Source organism: Antennarius striatus, chromosome 14 (assembly GCF_040054535.1).
Source record: "Antennarius striatus isolate MH-2024 chromosome 14, ASM4005453v1, whole genome shotgun sequence".
In the NCBI taxonomy this organism is placed as follows: domain Eukaryota; kingdom Metazoa; phylum Chordata; class Actinopteri; order Lophiiformes; family Antennariidae; genus Antennarius; species Antennarius striatus.
This window is the reverse complement of record NC_090789.1, coordinates 4,123,397-4,145,657: the sequence shown is the minus strand read 5'-3', so window position 1 is coordinate 4,145,657 and position 22,261 is coordinate 4,123,397. Positions and strand designations below refer to the sequence as shown.

At 45.3% G+C, this 22,261-nt stretch overlaps 1 protein-coding gene across 1 annotated transcript; it reads right to left on the bottom strand.

Annotated features, from left to right (window-relative positions):
* Window positions 1-224: 224 nt before the first annotated feature.
* hey1 (hes-related family bHLH transcription factor with YRPW motif 1) lies at window positions 225-2,775 on the bottom strand. The gene is made up of 5 exons (XM_068333026.1): window positions 2,603-2,775; window positions 2,404-2,479; window positions 2,187-2,270; window positions 1,990-2,071; window positions 225-1,804 (listed from the first exon to the last, which is right to left on the bottom strand). Exons 1-5 carry the CDS (start codon window positions 2,686-2,688, stop codon window positions 1,143-1,145), a joined length of 990 nt encoding a protein of 329 aa, XP_068189127.1. The 5' UTR covers window positions 2,689-2,775; the 3' UTR covers window positions 225-1,142.
* Between the last annotated feature and the right edge of the window lie 19,486 nt (window positions 2,776-22,261).

Below are 22,261 nucleotides of genomic sequence, written 5' to 3'. Positions count from 1 at the left end.
AGAAGCAAGCAGCCGCATCTGATACCAGGCACACACACACACACACACACACACACACACACACACTACAGGCATCAATAAGCAAATATACATAACGCAAATGCACATGGAGACGCATTCACACCCTTATTCTCAATCTCAGACACTCTTGAGCAAACAGAAGCATAGACACACACACACACACACACATACACACAAAAAGACGCTGATAAAGCCACAGGTGATTCATTTGAGCTCTTTATTAGAGGGAAGTTGACATTCCCACCAGCAACAACTTCGAAAGGCTAAGAAATCTGACATATCTGTGCTCGGTTGTGCTTCGTATAACTAGAAAATATACAATCTCACAGTGAGGTTTACCAGGACACACAGGGGAAAAAAAAAGTCATCAATTGGTGACCTTTTGAAATCAAAAATCGATATCACAGACGCACCGTCCTCATTTGAAGTGGTGTAAAATAACTTACAGACGAACGTCAATCGTGTAAGAAATTAAAACGTGTGGGGAAAAAAAAACAAGTCGAAACTGGTAGAAGAAACAATCTGTGGAGGAACCACAACACCAGGAAGGCGTGCCCTGTGATCCTCACAGGTTGTGGGTAAATCATGGGTTATTTCAACCAAGCTGGTGCCTAACTTCTGTTCCCAGTATTAAGTCAAACAAACACCTGGTTTCGGTTATTCCACCCCATAAAATGCTGTAAAAAGGGGACGACTCAACCAACTCAGGCCCCCTTTCTGTATGTAACCAGGGCACCAACATGGGGTGTTCAACTTAAAGGGGGGAAACAAAGGAGGGGGGGACAGTTTCACCCAGAAACTTGACGGACGGCGACTGCTTGACCATCTGGAAAAGCCATTCCTGATAGGCTGAGAACAAGAGGGTGAAACTTCTAAAGGGTGGGCAGGAACAGAGATCAATCACAATAAATCACTCCTGGTGCTCCTTTATGGTTCCCTCCTCACTGATTTATACAAAAAAACAATACATTGGCAAGAAAATAAAGATCCTATCGCTATAAGTGTAGCCTCAGCGGGACGTCATCATCATAGAAAAAATAGTTGTTTCTTATCGGGGAAAATAAAAAGTCTTGTCCTTGAAAGTCCAGCTCAGCTGGGCGGCGACGAGGTTCTCACTTCAGTCAGAAGGCTCCTATCTCCATACCCCAGGGTCTGTAGGGTTTGCCCACGCTGGATGCTCCTGCCTGGGGGGCCAGGGCAGTGGTGGGGGAGATGAGGGGGAAGGCGCTGAATGGGAAGGGGAACGCCGAGAGCGAGGAGAGGAGAGGAGCGGAGAGCTTGGAAGTCGATGAGGAGACCAAAGCGGGGTGGACGGTGGTAGGAGCGGCGGTGGTGGGGGGGACGCGGACCGGGCCTTGGTCCGAGTGGGGGGTGGCACTGCTGCTGGTGCTGCGCCTGCCGGGGGTGAGAGTCTCTGCGACCGAGGAGGACGATGGAGAAGAGGAGGAGGAGGAAGAAGAGGTGGATGAAGTGGAAAGGGATGTCTGCGGGCTGCTGGTGGCGCTGCGGGGTAAAGGTCCCAACGGTTGGTGCTGGAGGAGGAGAGGGTGTGTCAGGTGGGCAGGGGGGGATCCGAAAGCGGACCCCCACGCCAGGTGACTCAGGCCGGAGTGGGCTTCTCTCTGACTGGCGTAGTTATTGAGGTGGGAGACCAGGCGCAGGCGCAGTGGGTCGGTGCCGTCCAGGCCCTCGATGATGCTCAGGTAGCGGGCAGTCTCCGCCAGGCACTCCCGGAACCCCAACCCCCGGTAGTCCATGGCGAGAGCGTGGGCGTCAAAATAACCTGAGGGGGTGGATGGGTGGGGTGGAAAGTTAGTTAAAACAAAGAATAAAAACGAGTTGGGCCAGAATTAAAGCAGGCTGCTGATGTTAATCAATTCGCCCCTGGCTTCAAGTATCGATCAAACCTGTCTGATCAATCGTGTTTATTCAACAAAGAGGGAATCAATTACGTGAACGCGGATCTACCTTTGCCTCCAGCAGCGTGAAGCATCTTCAGGTGGTCAACAGTCATTTGAAGAATTTCTGCTTTCTCCAGTTTAGCCGAACCCTGCAGGAAATTAATATAGAAGGCAGACATGAATATATATATATATATATATCGCTGTATAGATCAATATTCAAAAAAATGTTTAAACGTTTAATTCCTGTCGGTTGCGGCTCACCTGTTTCTCAAAAGCGCTGGGAACCAGTCTGCGCAGCTCGCTGAGGCTGTTGTTGATTCTGTCACGGCGCCTTTTCTCGATTATCTGAGGAAAACCAAGACGACGGATTAATTTTTATTTTTTTTTTAATTTTTATTTTACGCGCAAGTGATTAAAAAGTGTCAAAATCGTCTTCAGCTGTGCCAAACTCATTTTTGCGCAAAAAAGAAATACTTACTCCACGACGCCTTTTCCTCGCCTGCACCTGAGTGGATGTGGTGGGAGACATGGACCCCAGAGGAGAGCTCATGTTCCTTCAAAAAGATTAAATTCGATTAATATATCGATACTCCTTAAAAAAAATTTCCGATATGATTGATAAATGTTATTGCGCGCGTCTGGATTAATTGTATTTAAAGGAAATAAAGATGACTTACCCATTCTCATCCGCGCTCTCCTTTTCCACCTCGATGGTTTCGTCCATCTCGCTGTCCGAGGAGCTGAAGTCGTGATTCCTCTTCATGTTCCGTTTCTCTTTTCTCGGTACTCCCTCAGTGCGTCTGTTTAGTGCGTCCGTCCGACGTGCGCCTCTGCAACTTTGCCCGGAGCGCCTCGGTTTGAAGCGCTCGGCTTTCCCACGGTGTCATTTCAACTGTGGCCCCAGCCAACAGGGGCGTGGGCCTCGGTGGAACCCACCAATCACAAATCAGCAGTGGGTTTGAGTGACAGCGCAGTTTGTCCAAGAGCATCCAAGTGCGTCTACACGATCCAGTGAGGGGAGAGAAAAGCGAAGACGTTCCACTCGTGGGTTTTATTGAGTGATTGAAGTCATTTCTAATATCTTAAATTATAAAATAAAGATTTTTCATATTAAGTATTTAAAAAGTAGCTCTTGATAAAATCTCATACTGGCCACATCTTTTTTTTCTAAGAGTATTTTTAATCCATGGTGGTGTCAAGTCCTAACCTTTGATCTGCTGAGGAAGTTTATAACAAATAAAAATGATGATAAAAATCTGTTACTTCCAGCAAATGGAATTTTAAAAAAAAGATAATTTGTCATTAAGATTTATCATCTGGATACCCAGAGAAAGCTCTCGGTGCGTTTGTGTGTTTTGACAATAATTTCCATAACCTCCACTCATACTGAATGAAATCCTTTCAACAGGTAACACAATCCTCTGGTGGTCCTCCGGTGGAGGCGGCATCCGAGCCCGTTTACACTTTAAAAACGGTTTCATTGGTCCAGACAAGACGTATTTAAATTATCCCTAAAATTTACGCATGACCTTGCGTAAAAGTTGTAGAGTGACGTATCTTCAATTGATATGGAAGATCTTTGGAGAAATGTTGACAGCGGTCCAATAGACTTTCGATCCGTGACTGCCCCCCCACCACCACCACCACCACCACGCCTGCCCCCCCCCCCTCCCTTGTGTGTGCACCGGTGGTGATGAGGAGTGGCTGGCCGGCTGTCAGCACGCGTTGGCCGTGGGAAAGTTCCCTAACCGGCGCTGATAACCAATCACAGGCCGACGGCCGTCTCCGGCGCTGGAATGAATGGAGCAATTGGTCGGGGCGACGGGCGGTCTGCGAGCGAGCGTGTGAACCTGTAATCCAATCCGAACTCAGCCCGGAGAGACAGGCAGCACCGCCGCAACCAGAGGAAGCCACCAAGTCTAATCTTACCCCACAGAGAGACCTCATGCGCGGCCGTGGCGCTGGGGGGTGGGGGGTGGGGGTGGGGGGGTACTTCAAGGACCTTTGTGAGGAGCGCAACAAAAGAGCAGAAGGCAATCAAAGCCAAGTTTCCACATCAGCACCGCCACCACGAGGCCGGTGGCTCCAATAATGGTCACACTCCTCAAATGATTTGACAGATCTGCTGGTGTGTGTTTGTATACACGACAGGCTCATGTTACTGCGTGGGGAGCCGGAGGGCCCCCCCACTCAAGGGTCTCCTGCAGGGACCGGACCGGGCTCCGGTGTGTGTATTATATATATATATATATATATATATATATATATATGTTTATACACACACACACACACACACACACACACACACACACACACACACACCTATGTATGTCACTATGTATGTTTTTTTTTAAATCAAACTTTAATGTTTCTTTCAGTATTACATTACGACATGTTATGCTTGACTTTTCATTTTGACAAAATACAGTTTGGATAAAAAAACTCATTAAAGTTCAAACAGAACCAAGAATCATTTTTAAAATCTCACTTTTTTCATCAGAAATAAATAAAAAAATAAATTGTAAAATAATAACAGACAGGAAGCACCCAACTCCTGATTCGTAAAAGAAAAACAATCGTGCGAGATGAACGCCGCTGCATTCATGTTCTGAGGGATCAACAGAAAACACTGACTTATGGATCAGTGTCACACACACACACACACACACACACTAGGTAGTACATGATTCTTATCAGTGGGAAGCCACCAAAGGCGAGCCGTCATCAGAGAGAGAGGAGGCTGCTGTTTGCTTTAAATGAATGAGAGGAAGCACTTAGGGCTGTTTTCATCTTATTGTTGTTGCACAAGGCTACGCTTATAGCGGCACAGACACACAGATGCACACCCACATTCATCGAACTGATTATTGGTGACCTGTGTGTGTGTGTGTGTGTGTGTGTGTGTGGAGTTGCGTTTTTCTAAATTTATGCAACCTGAGGCCTTTGTCACAATAAACACAGGTGTGTTTCCATATTAGGTGTGTGTGTGTGTGTGTGTGTGTGTGTGTGTGTGTAATTCCTGAGAGAGAGGAGGAGGGGGGGTGGGGGTTTAGAGGAGGAGGTGGGGGGGGGGTGAGATCTCTTGTTGTATTTCAAGTTCACCCAGAGTTCCCACGCTGTTATTTTCTGCACGGCTGTCTTTGTTCTACCGGTCTCATCACATGTTGTGATTAGTCGAGCCTTTCAGGGGCCGCCCTTTGAAGGTGCGGCCCCTGAAACGACATCATCAGATCCCCTCCTCCTCTTCCTCCTCCTCTGCTCTGGATGTAAATCACTGAACCGACTCAAACTCAGGGGCTAAAATAATCAGGTCTACAGTGACCACTCGCCTCCAACCTCATCCTCAGGTCCTGGTTCCTCTTTCATGTCCGATTTCCAATTTTCACATCGTCCTCGGTTTTGGTTTTCTTGAATCGCGTCCTCGATCTCTCGTTTCTTCCATCGCAGTCGGGATTGAAAACATCTGCGAGATTGAAACCAAAAGGTCATTTACGTCCCTCCTCGTCATAATCCGGCTTTTGATGCAAACGATTTAGGGTTAGTCGTAACGGTATACGTTCAAGATTATTTAGAGATTTAGAGATTCCATGTTCTTTGCCTGCTTATACTCTATAATCATAGAGGATTTTAAATTTCAGTTTGTGGGTAGGCCGCAAGTACATTTTTCCCAACAATAACATGTCATCAGCGTAGACGTAAATTGGAACTGATTTTCCAAGAGGAAATGGCTCCACTGAATTCACGTCAGCCCGCTCCCGCTGCGTGTCGTGGATCGTCGCTCCACGTGCCGTCAGGTGTTTTAGCTGCGTGGGTTTGTTTGCTTTGGATTTCCTGCAGGGCGCTAATGTGGCGTCACATGACTCCAGCCAGGGGAAATGGGGGCGTCGACAGAGCGGCGTTGATGAATGATGTTGATATGGTGGTTCAGGAAATCTCAGTTTGCTCCTCGACGTCTCTCCAAAACTGTTAAGTGATGAAAGAATCCTGGTTTGGCGTTTCGCCCCACCACCACCACCACACCCCCCCAGGACTGACCTCGTGTGATTCAGGGTCGCGTTTCGTGTCAGACTTGTTGGAAACACAGACAAGAAAACGATTCTCACGAGGGAAGGTTGTGCCGATGAAACAAGCATCTACTTGTCGTGTCAGTGTGACCCAGCTCTGATTAATGACACTGACAGACATGAGTCAGCACAAAGTCAGATGATGACGAGGCTATTTTTAAGTGTGTTTGTCTCGTTCCTCCTAATCAAACTAATAGTTCCTAATTTTGCAGGAAACATACATAACTTAATCGACGAAGATCGATCAAAAAAAGTTTTTCTTTATTAAAAAACAAGAGTAGATTAATATTTGATTATTGGTGGATGTGATTCGTATTGATTAATTATCTGCTCAGTTGTTGGGTGTATTTACGTTTCACTGTGTAAAAATTAAATTAAAATTAAATCTGTAGGAAAATTTAAATCATATTTGCTCATTTTAGAGCAATTTAAAGGTAACAATACTAAATATCGATTAATCTGCACAGACTATAAAAGCTGCGAGCACTTCTATTTCTGTTGATCCTTCAACAACAGCCGCTGACTAGAAAGTCATCCTCTGGTATCGATTTGAAGAGGTTTAAAGTTTCCATGTTGCAGATGATTTAAATGTAACCCAGTTTGCTCCCAGATATGAAATCCTGCTCCAATATCTAAGAGGAGTAACGAGAAACTTTGCATTTCATGAATACTAATACGGCCTTCTGGTGTCAAACTCTTCAGTCCTGCATGGTTTTAATCGACACGCACGTTTTTGGAGGCTGTGTCCAACGCTGACTGCTGCAGGTTTGGAATGTGAGTCACGGTGGAGCCGAAGCTGCGGCGTCTGCAGGTGAAACTGGGCCAGATGTTCGTCTACCTGGAACAATGCAGAGAGCAGAAACCCTCTGGAGGCCGGCGCTTGTTATTGCTTATAAATAGAGCTGCGTGGAGCGCCGAGGAAGGCCAGGCTCGTTTCCCCTGAAGGAGAGAGGAAGCCACGGCTAATTCTGCTCCAGACGTGTGTGACACCCGACCATTGTGCCTCAGAGAGGGACGAGGAGAGGGGTGGGGGGGTGGCGTTGAGGGAGCTGGAGAGACATTGTTTCGGCATGTGAGGGTCTTTAAGGTGGGTGTGTTGTATGTGAGGCAGGGGTGAGGGTTGTGTGTGCACGGGGGAGAAAGAGAGACACTCTGGTATTGTCTGTTAGGTGGGTGGGGGCTCGGACGTGGCTTCATTGTTTGCTGTTGTGTATCGCTGACAGTTCCCCTGTGAGTTGTGTTAATGGGTCCTCTCCTTCACAACGGGTTCGTTTCTGCATGTGTGTGTGTGTGTGTGTGTGTGTGTGTGAACTGAGGAAGTAAAGGATGTGTCAAAGCTGACCCGTTGACACTCATCTCTGTCTTGCCCCCCCCCTCCCCATTGGGAAGTGTTTGAGAGCCTCCCACTGACAAGAGGGTGAAACTAGATCACAAAAATCATTTTTGCAAATCTTAAAGTTCAACTTCAAACTGCAAAGAAGCAATTTTGCCAATATATCCATGATTTTCTCAAATGATCCATTAATCGACTTTACTTTTATAATGTGTTTTTGTTGATTCGACAGTCCGTCTATGACATCATCATCACCATCACCATCACCATCATCGCTGGCCTGCACCTGCTCATCCGACTCACGGACTCACCAACTTCCTCTTCCATTATTGGACAAGCATGCTTTAACAAAAACACAACTTTCCAAATAATTGTTGCACAAATCGATGAAACAATTGATTCCAGTGGAATCTGCTATATCAGGCTTTGGTTCCAGTTGCAGTTCAGCTGAACATTAAGCATTCTACCATGAGTATGAAGCATGCAGCTGGCCTTAGCCCGCTGGGTGAAGTCTGTCTTCAGGTCTGGAGGTGAGGCTGCCATCGGTTCCCAGACAGCAGAGTGACGGACATATGTTTCAAGGATCATGTCTGAGTTTTATTTTCTATTTTTTTTGACTACAGGAAATTCAGACGACGTGAACGCAACCCCTTCATCTGCAATTCTCTGATCTCCTAAATGACTTTCTAAATCCTCAGTCTGGTACATTTGATATCTGGATTCAACAGGTGGATGGGAGGAAGAATCCGACTCCCGTTTGTCGCATTCAGAAGAACCTGCTGGCGAGTAATGGCAGGATGTGATAATCAGAGCCGTCTGACTTTAATCAGGAGCTAAAGATGGGATCGGAGCGGCTGGTTTAAGGTGGGTGGGGGGGGGGGTTGGGTGTGACTCATGTCTGGCCCCCGGTGGGTGGTCAGCGTGAGGAGAGACGGAAAGCCGTACAGAACAAAGGCGGTTCTTTAACTTTCATCTCAGCTTGAGGTGATTATTCGCTTTGAGTCTGACCCAGACACACTCTCAAACTGGGCCTCGCACCCGGGGAAAAGTACGGAATGTGTCCCGATTTGATATCTTATATAACGACGGGTCGATAGGGGAAAGACTGGCAGCTGGGACGGGAGTGAGAATAAACTGCAGGCATGCGACCAAAGTCACGAGTGACTTAAGAAGTTCATGGTTTGCGCCTGAAGACTGACTCAGATTGTTCCAAATTTCATCCTTTTGAATCGGCTCTGATGGGATATCTGGGCCTGACAAACACTGGCGTCATGCATGATTCCAATCTGTATGGTCACACACACACACACACACACACACACACACACTGAAAAGCATATAAACTTCTAATCACTCATCCTCACTCACTAATTCGTTAACAAGCCTGAACAGTCGCGACATGTTTTAACGTTTGACATTTGGCCCTGAGGAAAAAAAATAAAAGGAGAACAAAACGAGCCTCCGTTCAGTATCGCTGCAGTCTGGGGTGAGAGCGTCTCCCCCCGCCTCCCCCTCCAGCAAGGCAGGGTGGGGGGTGGGGGGGGGGTGGGGGGTGCTCTTCTGACCCCTGTAATGATGAAGGGTCAGGAGTCAGGTTGTGTGAAGAAACGTCTACGTCTGCTGAGCGCGTGAGGAGCGCCTGGGAACCAGAGCTCGCCGTGTGATCCTGTGAAATTGATCTCTCCATAGGGGACCGGTGGTGTGTATTTATTTTTATGTGTGACGGTTGTGTGTGTGTGTGTTTGCAGAAGTGGAGCGACACACGACGCACCAGCGGAAGTGGCGGTCGCCCCATGGCGGTGAGATTGGGGTCTAATGTCTGCCTGTCAGTCGATTTGAGGAACGACGGGAGATGGGGGCGAAGGAAAAGATGACTTTTCACTTCTGGCATTATTTTTTTTTTTGCTGACACAGAGAAAAGGATGCAAATTCAATCTGAAAGTTATTTCCCTGAAACCTCAAAATGCAGCAAAAGGCTTCCAATCTCCAAAACGTCCGACAGAGAAAGAAACGAATGGATTCCTTTCTTTTAGAGAACATCGACACCAGCTTTATATTTGTGAGGTATTTCCTGCATATAGCTTAGCTTAGCCAGTGGGAAGAACCGCTCCTAATGCTCAAAATTGACAAATTACATTTTATGGGTTCAATTGGAATAAAATCAAAAGATAAAAAAAGTAAAAAAAATTGTGCATTTAAGAGGGTAAAATATTTAAAATATGTCTTCTTCTGAGAGCATTAGCAGGAAGGCGGTGCTGGCTGTTTTTATAATGGACAAATCAGAAACAAATAAATGAACAAACATGGATTTGTGTGTGTGTGTGTGTGTGTGTGTGTGTGTCGGTATCTGTGAGACGGACCCCTCCGGTGAGGGCTGAGGCCCCCTTTCATCTTAAGCATCTGCTATTCTTCTCAGAGCTCTGGGGTCAGACCTGGAACCTGTCTGTCTGCTCAGTGCGACCACTTCAGTCATATCGACAGGCTCATTACGGCAGCTCCAAACCAATCCCTCCTTGTGCTTATTCAATCACTGGAGGGATCTTGGAGGCTTTCTCGTCTGGCCATTCCCTCTCTGAGGCTTTGTGCAGACATTTTGGAACAATCAGATCTATTAGTTGGGACTTCTGATGTCTGATCCCTCCGCCGTACACAGGGCACGACGCATTCAGGAATTCTTTGAGGTTCGCTGGTAAGAAAGAGGGACATTTTGTTTACAGTCAAGGGTTTAAAGCCAAGCATGATCGTCTTTAAGAGCTGGTGTTCACTCTTTGGTGGAGTGAAGTGCGGTGATGGTGATAGAAGACGTCACATCAAACAGACCAGCTGGGAGAGATTTGCACATTCCCAACAACGGAATGTAGGGGATATGATGGCACCAAAAAAAGGCTGAGTGGCAGCCCAATATTAAATTAATCATAAGACAAATCTATTTTAATTTATAACAAAAAATACCCATCAGTGCATTGTTATATTAATTTCAACAATCATATCCATTACAGATATAATGCAGCTGTTTTTTTGTTCTCATTGGACAAACTTTTTAAATTTATTAATTTTAAGGGAACCATGTTTTTTTTTAAATTTTTTTTACATAATTTAACAACAGCTTTTAAATTTTGTGGGAATAAAATTTTGCAGTATTTCTTGTGTGTAGCTTGATGGTGCAGTCGGTAGCGCTTGTGCTTCACGGCAAGAAGGATCTGGGTTTGAATCCACCTGAGCCCCTGGGGTTACTGCGTTTGTGTGGGTTCCCTCCACATTTTCCCACTTCCTACCAAGAACACGCCATATAAATGAACTGGTTACTCTAAATTGAACCCTGTCATTGGTTATGTAACCCCGCCCCGTTCCGGTCATTAATGTCCTGTGTGAATCCTGTTGTAATGAGCCGATGATGAAATAAACCGTGTTTGCTGATGACGTGTTGCTGTTTGGCAGCTTCAGATCCCGGCTGGTGTGAAGCCGCTTCCTCTCTGGTCGGGTCTGACTGACGTGTTGGAATGACATCACTGAGAGAGTCAAAAACACTCATTAGCCAGCCACCCCCCCCCCCCTTGGCTTGTTTGATTCTGGACCTGCGAGTGACGCATGTGAGCGATCAAGTGTGTGTGTGTGTGTGTGTGTTTTGTCATGGAGTGGGTAGCGCAGCACTGATTGCTGTTTATTTGGTCTGCGGGTTGACACAGAGCCTAGCAGTCAGGAGCGCCGCTAACAGCTCTGTTTTTATTGGGTCCCTGTGGCCTCAGTGCTAAACGCTAAGCGCTAACGCCGGGGTCAAGGTCCTCCCTCCGTCTCCCCCCACTTCACCCCCCTGAGACTCCCACACCAGGCCTCCTGTCTTGAGGGTCAATACAGCAGACATTAAATCATGTGATCAAACAAGTTGTAGAAGAAAGCACGAGTTTTGCTGTTTTATTAATTTTATCAATATTGATTTTGATTTATTACTTTCAATTACAGAAGCTCCGCCCACTTCACTGCTCTAGGTTTCTGCCAGTCAAAAGGCAGTTTTTTCCTCCCTTTACGTTATTGGTGGTGGGTTGTTTGTTTGGCTTCAACTTTTTTTTTAAAAACTTTTTTTAATATAACACTGCAACTATCATTTTGAAAAAAAGAAAAAAAAGAAACACCTACAGGATGATAAATAAATAATAAAATACTCAACAGCATTGGTTGAACTCTCTCCCATCGACACACATGACCTGTCGGCTCGGGCACACACAGTCGACAGCAAGACAAACACACTCACACACTCAATACATGCTGACATGTTCAAGATGGTGTACGGTACATGAACACTTAGTCAAGCTTGTAATGTGTCAGCACACACACACTGATGAAGAAAGAGGTCAGCGCTTTGCCATCTGCTAGTGAGGCCCCCTTCCTCACCACACACACACACACACACACACACACACACACACACACACACACACACACACACACACACACACACACACACACACACTGTTAAGTCAAACTTAGTCTGTCAAACTGTTGATTTTGTTGAGAAAAGATTGAAAGAAAATCAACATATAATATTGTTTAGCACGAATCTGAAAATGTTGCATACATTGTCATATAATCCTGAAATCATCATCATCGGTTTCTGCAGAGCTGCATTCCTAAATCATTCAACATGCTTTGATCAGATAATGATGGGAGAAATCTGACGTAACATCTGTGAAATAAGCGAAAAATGACCAAAAATATTGTTTTTGGCTCGGCTAGATTCATTGAAATATTAAGATTAACCTGAAAACTAAGACGTCAATACATTCCAACTGAAAAGAGACGACATCACTTATTTAACTACAGCCTCCTTACAGAAACATTCCCAGAACTTCAGTCAAAAAGATTAAGTCGACAAACTGAACAGCAGACTGTCTCTTCACCCAACCTGACCGCTGACCCTGTTAGACACACACACACACACACACACACACACACACACGCACATGCAGCTGACATCTCACTGAGGAGTAATGAGAGTATCGGGGAACAAGAGGAGTGGCATGCCGAGACGAGCTGATTGTGTGTGTGTGTGTGTGTGTGTGTGTGTGTGTGTGTGTGCATGTGTCCCTGCTGTAACGGCTGCTCCCGGCCGTCCACACAGCTGTCTGCTAGACACACTCATACACACAAACACACACACACACACACTCAGCGGCTGTGAGAGATCCCCCCCACGACTGCTTCCCAGGCCTGTGACGAAGAGGGAGGAAAGGAAGGGAAACGGCTGGAAGGGATTACACACAGACAACACACACACACACACACACACACACACACACACACACACACACACACACACACACACACACACACACACACACACACACACACACACACACACAATGCTATCTTGAAAATGTTTTGGTGTCTGATAGCTGAGGAGCAGATTGAGCAGAACTGCTGCTTCTGTGCGAGAATGTGATGAAAGTCAGTCGTATCAAAAATCTGGGAACGTCTGTGACGACAAGTGTTTAGCGAACAAAACAAAACACAAGATAAAACCAAAAGTCACTGCACTCAGAATGTAGAACGATGCCTTAATTAAATAAATGAAGTAAGTTCGAGGATGTACATTTAAAATAATAGCAGAAATAAAGTGGAACAACCTTTGTACTCAAGGTTTCTGTTGCATCAGGTTCAGCTGTCGGAAAAAGAAAAGTTAAAATTGTTTAAAAAAAAATTAGATAAACCAAACTGAAAAAACCAAACTAAAAAAAGGAAGAAATTATCTATTTTTTTTCTTTTTTTGGGGGGGGGGGGTTAAATTAAAATCGCCTTGCAGGTATTATGACGCCGTGAGAAGACTCAAGGAAGCGTTTGAGGCTACTTTGAATCTGGGGCTCCCAGCTGGTCAAAGTTGTTCCAGTTCTTTTTGCATGAAAGCAGTTAAAGTTACCTCCAGTCTGCCAAAAAAAACAACCTGAGCTGCATTCAAACGTAAAGAACACAGAAACCTTCTTCTGGTTTGTGACTTTCAATGACCTCTCAGGGCCACCGTATTAAAACGCTGGCGATCCGAAAAACGTTCTCAGGGGCAGCGGCCAACAACGTTTTTTTTTTTTTTGTTTTTAGGTATGAGGTTGCGATCCGGCGCCGTCACCAGGAAGTTGTTCATAATTAACAGGAAGCAGGAGCACAGTCCTGACAGGAATACATACGTTTATTGTCCCTGTGGGGGAATTCTTTCTTTCTTTGTCTGCCACCTCCCTGAGGAGCAGCGGGCAGCTACAGGGAGCAAATCGGGGTATCCCTGCCCCCCATCCTATGAAGAAAGTTCCATTTATATCTTCTCCCAGCTGATATAAAGATGCATCAAACGTGCCGACCGTGTCTCTCACAAGGCCGACCGACCGGTTATGTAAGCGGTCGCCTCCTTTTATAGAGCGTAGGTTTCTTCTGGAAAATGTTTTGACTGCAGAAGCCGTGCTATTTTAGTTATTTGTGGAGGGCCTCACGGTATTTCGGACATGCCATGTGAAAACATGCGACCCACTCAGGAATATTGGCCGTGTTTATGTTTGCATCGGACGTTTCAGGCCGTGTTTGTTATCCCTGCAGATGGAAATAGACGGAAAAAGGGCCGGAGTTTCACAGAAACAGGAAAGGCATTGTGGGTAACGGAGCTGTCGCTGCAGGCCCGATGAGTGCGTCTCTGCAATGATATACTGTTAGGTTAGCGATTGGGTTCAGTTGTGACAAATTATGTGAGTTCAGTGGGTTTTAATGAGAGACGGGTGTAAGAAAAAACAACCTCAAAGATGAAGGGAAATAACTGAAGTTGTCCAATTTGTGACATCCCTGCAGCGATGGTGGAGACACGGCGTTCGCTGGTCACCACACATATTTGCTTTTTTTGTTGTTTAGGCGACAGCGGGTTCCTCTCTTTATGCCTGTGGTGTGCGAGCGAGCGCTATTGTGGTTATCAATACATAGTTGTGATGAAGCCGGGCAGGAGTTAAGAGGGCGGTGGCGTGTTTGTTGTGTGTGTGGAGAGTGTGGGAGCGAGACGGGAGGGGAGAAACAAAGAGGAGGAACAAATGGAGAAGGAACACACAGAGCAGAGGAGTTAAAGGTTAACTGAGGGAGAGACGCTCACGCCGCGGCGTCATGATGGATGCGTGCGAAAAAGTCGGGAGGGAAGAAAGAGATGCTGTGTGTGAGTGTGTGTGTGTGTGTGTGTTTGTGTGTGAAGTGTTGGCAACTTGATCCAGTGGGAATGTGGAGTCAACACGAGCACATGAGGAACATGACAACAGGAAGTTGTGAGCACAATCAAAGCCAGACACACACACACACACACACACACACACACACACACGCATTCATAACCAAATCACATCTGTAAAGCGTTGTGGAGTAATTAGTTACATGAAACGGCTTCAGATCATTTCATTATAAAGTAAACACGACTGTGATTCATTCCAGTCACAGAGAAGAACACGAACAACAGCTTCTAATAAACATGATGGGGATTAAACAAACACCACGTCTTTGATACCTCAGAGCATCAGTTATATAATGACTGTTGTTGTGTTGTAAACATTTTAAAGTACAAAGCTATAAAAACAATTTAAATATTCAACTGGTTTATTGTCTTACTTGGCAGAACACTACATTTAATTATGTGTAATAAATAAAACGACAGAGGGATTAAAACGTGCTGAAAGAAGATAAAACGAATCAAACTGTCGATTTAGTTGATCAGTGATTATTGATAACTAATAATATTGTCAGTTTGGGGCGACTCTGGCGCCTCCAAACAAGATTTAACATATTTATGTTTGTAAAAACAAAAAGATTTAAACGTGGAAACGTTATTATAACAAACGGGCCTCATCGTCTCGTCGTCTCTGGGATCCGTGACGGCAGCTGGTGGACGTTACAGCGCTGATGTGTTCCTCATGTCCTTCACAAGTTGTTGTCATGCTTCCTGTGTTTGGGCCACCGGTGCATGATGTCACTTCCTGTGTGTGTGTGTGTGTGTGTGTGTGTGTGTGTGTGTATGTGAGAGAGAGAGGGTGTGGGACCTGCAGCTGCGATGGGCTTCAGACTTTCTGTCCCAAATACAAGCAAACCACTGAGTTCACATCTCCACCGACACCATTGTCACTGAAACCGGATTGGTCAGGATGGAGTCGTCTCACCTGACAGCCTGGAGCATGTCTGGATTAACGGAGAAGAACCAGGTTAACCCAGATTAAGAGATGCCACCCAGTCTTTCGACCTTGTAATCCATTTCTGTCAATTTTATCACCACAAGTTTATGAATCATCAACAAAGACGGGATCTGATAATCTGGATCTACTTTTATTATCTCTCTCCGATCAATCCCTCCATCCTTCCTCCTCACTTCCCTGTTTGATCCCTCATCCTGACCCCGTTCCAGGCTCTCTGGTTGGCAGCCAGGCTGCTGGGACACGTGGTTCATTGACTGGGAAGGTCTGGCAACTCAGTCTTTCCTCTCACACCATTAATTATCTGGACTGGGAGACTCCCAGGACCCTGCAGGCTTGTACTGACACGAATGCACACACACACACACACACACACACACACACACACACACACACACACACACACACACACACACACACAGAGGACTTTAAGTAACGCTCAGTGTGAGAACTTCAGTAAGGTCTCTCCGACGGAGTCACACAGATGTTCCTCTTGGCACCTCAGCAGGTTATGGTGGGGTGGCTCGGGGGTCCTTTCTAGGGGTCTGGGGGGGCTGCATAGGGCCAAACAGGGCCCCAGTGCCTGGATGAGAGCTTCCTTTGTGGGACACAAAGCATTGTCTGTGCTGGGAAAGGCCATGAGGATGGGAACATCGCCCAGAGCTGGACGCTGGGCGGTGATTCCAGCTCGATGGTTGCAGCTCTTAGTGTTTTTATTTGACACAGACAGACAAGGAGTGTGGGAGAAAGTGTGTTATCACATATGACACAGTGTGTGTGTGTGTGTGTGTGTGTGTGTGTGTGTGTGTGTGTGTGTGTGTGTGTGTGTGTGTGAGAGAGAGAGACATACGGTGAAGTTGTGTGAAAATCTGTCTGGGGGTGTGAGAGCACAGCTGGAACATTGGAGCAACCCATTATTTTCCTCTTTATGGTCTCATCAGTTTTTTAGCAGGGGACGCTAACCAGTTAGCGCTCATCCACAGTAGCTCCCACACCTCCAGTTTCTGCGTCCTTCGCCTTTTTCTCGCCCATGCCGGCGTTCTAATATCAGAATTTCCTGTCATTTCACGTCAGGAAAGACGCGTGACTTACTGTCCTCGCTAACAGGACAAAAAAAGCTTCAAGCGGATTGTTCAAAGGACATATTTGTGACATACGCAGCTGTCCTCTGTCTGTTTGCACACTTAAGACACTTAACACACAAGATGGGATAAAAACGGATGTTGTGTCATCAGTTTAGAATCCGACAGGCGCCGGTTCTCAGAGAGATTCAAATTCCTGCATCAAGTTCTCAAAAAAAGCGTAATTAAGGTGCAGATTTAGACGTAAATCCTCTGATGATGGTAAAATGTTATGATTAAGTCCTTAAAAATCTTTCGACAAACTCTCAAAGGTCAAAGGTTTCTTATTCCAAATGTTTAGGACAGGTTTAATCTGAGGTTGGCGGCGCGCAGATCTGGAAATTCAAAACTCAATTTTCCTGATTTTCCTAAATGTTACTTACTTACCCACAGCAATGAGTTCTAACAAATGCTCCCTTGAGAAATATGCAACTACAGTCACTTTTCAGCATCAAATTAATCCTGGGATAATGTGGCCATACCAGACGGCTTAAGGACCAACCCCACCCAGCGGTTCTCTCAAATATGATAAGATATGCTGCTGATGAAGGGCCAGGAAGCATGGCGGCTATTTCCAGCCACAAGAGTGAGCTGACATGAGTAAAGAGGCACGGTGGGAGTCTGAGGGACGGTGGGAATGGATGAAGAATGTCAGAAAGCCAAAGAGAGAAGGAAAGAAGGAAAACAACAAGCAGAGAAGTGGTTTATGCCCACAGAACAAAGATGGAGAGAGGGGTTTTTTAAAATTGGCTTCTCCTCTGGGTCCCAGACTCAGTGGCTGAGAGGGGGAGACGGGACACACACACACACACACACACACACACACACACACACACACACACACACACACACACACACACAGACCACAAAGACAGTCCAAACAGCAAAGGACTCCAGAAACATATTAAGGAGTTTGGGACTGAGGTGATGTGGGAACGCTGATAAACCATCACTGTTCTAATTACAGCTGTTTTACCAGCCAAGCACGTTGCAATGAAAACACACACACACACACACACACACACACACATACTGAGAAACAACAACACACTCTCAGGCTTTTATGAAAACGTCTGAAAACACACACAAACACAGTTCTTCATGTTGGCCTGAGGTCCTGAAGTTCTCTGTGGGTAGTTGTGTTTTCCATAAGACAAGCATGACCCCCATGCTCCATTGAAAATGTGTGTGTGTGTGTGTGTGTGTGTGTGTGTGTGTGTGTGTGTGTGTGTGTGTGAGTGTAAGTGTGTCCACTTTTTGCTAAACCACGCTGGAAAACCCCCCGCTCTTTAAAAGTCACACGGATCTGCTGCCTCATAGTTTATTCAGCTATTTCAGGGAGCGTTTGAGAACGCAGGAAACCTGAGCGCCCTTGTGTGGATGTTTACTGGCTCAGGGGGGAGACTGAAAGTGTTGCTTGTGTTTCTGGTGTTCTGTGCGTCGTCGCCAGCGACGAGCCTCATCCACCAGAGTGTGAGCTTGAAATGGGGGTGGGGCGTGAAGAATCTGTGACCCCATATAGCAGAATTTAATGACCCCAAGGGGCAATTAAAGCCAAATAAAGCAAAACAAATTTAATACACAAGAAGTCAAAGCTAACACTAAGATACACGATAAACAGATATGTACAATATAAAAAATACATGTGTATGCAATGGTGTAATATATATATATCAAGACTTAAATTGTAAACTATAAAGATATCAAGACTTTTGATATTGTGGCAGCATTACGTGTTGGTATGAAGAAAAAAAAAGCTAATGCGAGACCACAGGCTCTAGGCTAACACTATTTTCTTAATTTATGCCCTCACTACTTTATTATGACACTACGTTGCTATGACGCTACGTGATATGAAATGTATTGCAATCAAATAAGCCTCGCAAAATGATCTGGAAAATTATAAAATACAAAGATTTATATCATGACGCACTTAAAGAGGTGAATTTGTGAAAGGACTGGGAATATGTATATAGCAGAGACACACACACACACACACACACTGTGGGTATTGTCAGCCAGCTCGCTGCAGTAGCTGCAGCTGCGGTGTCTCGTTTCCACACCGTCAGACTGTAATCCTTGCAGGTTCTTGCTTGCTGCTTTGTTTTTCTTGCCGTCTGACTCATCCCTTCAACCTGTGGGAAGGAGGCAAGAATGGACTATGTCACTGTCATAACACGGGATTACTGTCGACAATACACACTTTCAAAGGGATTGGAAAGATGCCCTGGAGTTTTTTACCTTCTCGTCATTGTCCCCTTCGTTTTTCTCAGATTGCACCTTTCTTTGGTTTCCTCTATCACCTCTCTATTTCTTTCCTTCGCTATCCTTCCCTGTCATCCGTTGTTTTTCTGCTTTCAATCCATATTTTTAATGAAATTGGACACTTCTCTTCTTAAAAAACTAAAAAGTTTTTCTTTCAGGTTCACTTCACTTAATATTAATATAATAATTATATCATGACTTAAAGTTATACATATGTAAATAAATCTAATTTAGGATTAAAAACAATCATGTTTTAGCACCTTGATAGCGATGGATTCACTCTTCAATGTGATTTTGATTTTTGACTCATTTAATTCAGACTCATTCATCTAAATACAACCATTTTTCAGGTCTCCAAGATGTAAGACATTCCCTAACTTCCTTATTATCTGTAAATCCCGGGTCTTTATCAGCCGGCACCTGCGCCGGAATCCAAGCGGATCGCAGCCAAACGCTGCTGGATTACAACCGGGTTTAACGCCGCGGCCTGGCAGCCTCTCTGAAGCCGCCTCCCAACACGTTAAGCAAGCGTCCAAAGTGACACGCAGTATTTACTTAACCCCTTCAAACCCCAACATTTCTTCTTTTAATATCAAGTGAGTTCTAACCTCGGGCGATAAAGAATCTAATCCCCGTTTGAGATTCAGCACAAAGAAAACAGTTTCAACCGGATTCATGATTCTACATGCAGCCGCGGAGCTCCGGGGTCTGAATAATTTGGCCTTTTTGGTGGAGTGACACATCAAAAGCTGCACACACACTCCTTCCCTGGGTGCCAAAAGAGCTTAACAAAGTACACAAGAGCTTTAATAACTCTTATATCTCATAGAGCTCTAACGCAGCCCCGTCCACCTGGCAAGGAAACACGCCGCAACCAACGACAGCTCACCTGCACCTGTGCTGGTTATCGGCGCTCTGAAACGTGGAACAAAAGGAGAAGTGGATAAAGTTCAAGAGCACCTTGTCAAGTCTCAGTTTGATGTTTTCAGAGGTTGGTTTTTTGGGGGTTTTTTTGCCTCAGGAGTGGAGATGTGGTCAACTAAAACACGACCGGCAAGAAAAACAAATGAAGGTCGACGTATTTTCATTTAGAAGAAAAGCAGGAAGCGTTGAATGCTGAATGCCTCAATTCAAAAGCTGCAGGGAAGGTGGGAAAGGTGTGTAGACACACACACACACACACTGACACACATGCATAAATATACACACAGTATGTCATTCAATTCTAACAAACAGGAGGCCTCTCGGATCGTCACAATCTGCAGCCGGCGGTTACTGAGGCGACCGGTTGCCTCGCAAACGCACATACATGTTTGAAAAACCACGGCGAAGCCCGGTTTGAACAAGTCATTGTTGTTCTACATTCACAAACACACACACACACACACACACACACACACACACACACACACACACACACACACTAGGCCCCTCGTTGTCGCTCCCGGTTGGACTGCATGCGGGCGATGTGTACAGCCACACAGGAGAGGCCTTGTGTGTGAGGGGTCATAACAACTGCGGCAGTAGCTGAACGGCGACCTTTCACCCCTGACAGCATGGGAAAGTGGGGGCGCTCAGCTGTCAGGTCCCCGGTGGGGGCAGCCACCCCCCCACCCCCCAGGAATGGTTAAGAGTTGATTAGAGCGGGGACGTAACTGTATGTAAGTGAAGAATGTACAAACACGCATGAAGGAAAGATCTAACACACACACACACACACACACACACACACACACATACACACACACACACACACACACACACATACAGATATATACTGCACAATTATATCATTGTTGTGTATGACAGGAGACAAAAAGCCTCCACTCATTAGTCTAATTGACCTTTTCTCTAAGGCCCGCCCACAAAGGGTGATTGTCCAATCACAGATTAAGAGAAGAGATAAGATTTCACTGTATTGTTAGAGTAATTTGTCTTGCATCCCATAACGTCCAGAGTTCAACATAAATAAATTACAAAACATTAAAAAAAAACAACCCAAATCCAACAAAATAATCACACACACAACACAATTCAAACACCACACAGTGGCTGTAGGTCAGGATGGACGGGGGGATGTTTGACCCTCAGTCCTTCAGCAGATATTTAACAGTCTGGTTTTAACTTGAACCGACAGATGACTGAAGAACCGCTGATTCTGTAAAAATCTGTATTATAGCTCGAAAAAAATAACAGCAGGATGTGTTCGTTTGGTCCAAACGACCTCAGTCTCCTAAGAAATTAAAAACATAGACGCTCCATGATTAGATGGTATACACTTATGTATACCGAAACACTTCTAGGAGGAAACCTGTTCAAAAAAGCAAAATGATTTATTTTGATTTCTTTTTGAATGAATAGAAACTTTGATTCACAAACACTGTTTAACAAGTTAATTTAGCTTATTAGCTACATAGCCCAGATATGCACCTGTTGAGCTAATCGGTAGCATCGACTGTGTCATGTCAGTATAATGTATGCCTGAAGGGTGCACATGCTTCTGTACAGAGGTAACTTTTTCATGCATGCATGCAGATTACACTACACTACACACACACACTGCACACACACACTACACACACACACTGCACATCTCTCCCCTCAGCTTTTTAAGACCGATGAATTTTTGTGCGTCTTCGGGTTCTCACAGCTCTCAGTCGCTACAGGAATGCTAACTATCCAGAACCCCCACCCCCCAGCCCTCCAACCCCCTCCCCGGCTGAGCTGCCAGTGGTTAGGACGGTGATTTAAAACAGGCCTGATGGTTCCCGGGTGACACGCTGTGAACGAGGCCCAACGTGAGCCACGGCGCTCTGCAGGCGTCTCTCTGTGTGGCTTCACATCACGTCTCCTGGTGGATCAGATCCAATCACCTGGAGCTGCTTGTCGTTACTTCGAGCGACCATAACAGCATGTTTTAGGTTCCAGCCCATTAGCTACAAATTGCAGACATTACTGTAAACCTTTTCTTAAAGCGCAGTGACAGTTTTAGGAGAGACAAATGCAATATTTCTACCTTCCAGTCAGCAACAGTAAAAACAAAAAAACGGAGCTTAAACATGTCTAAAACTTGTTTTCGGCATTTGCTCTGCATCATTAGAGGATTTTTTTGGTATAATAAATAAAATAAATGCTCATAGTGATGGCGTACTGGGTTGCTTTGCATACATCTTGATGGAAATCAGCACTCTCCAAAAGACAGGTGGAAACAAACATGACTTAGAAGTCGATGGTCAGCAGTGATGATTGGGTAAAATGTGGTTAATAAGAGAAAACATGCAAAAAACAAAAAAAAGGAATTATTTTGTAATGGTTCTAGAAATGATCTGGTTGTATTTTTTCATGAATGGATCTGCGGTTCATC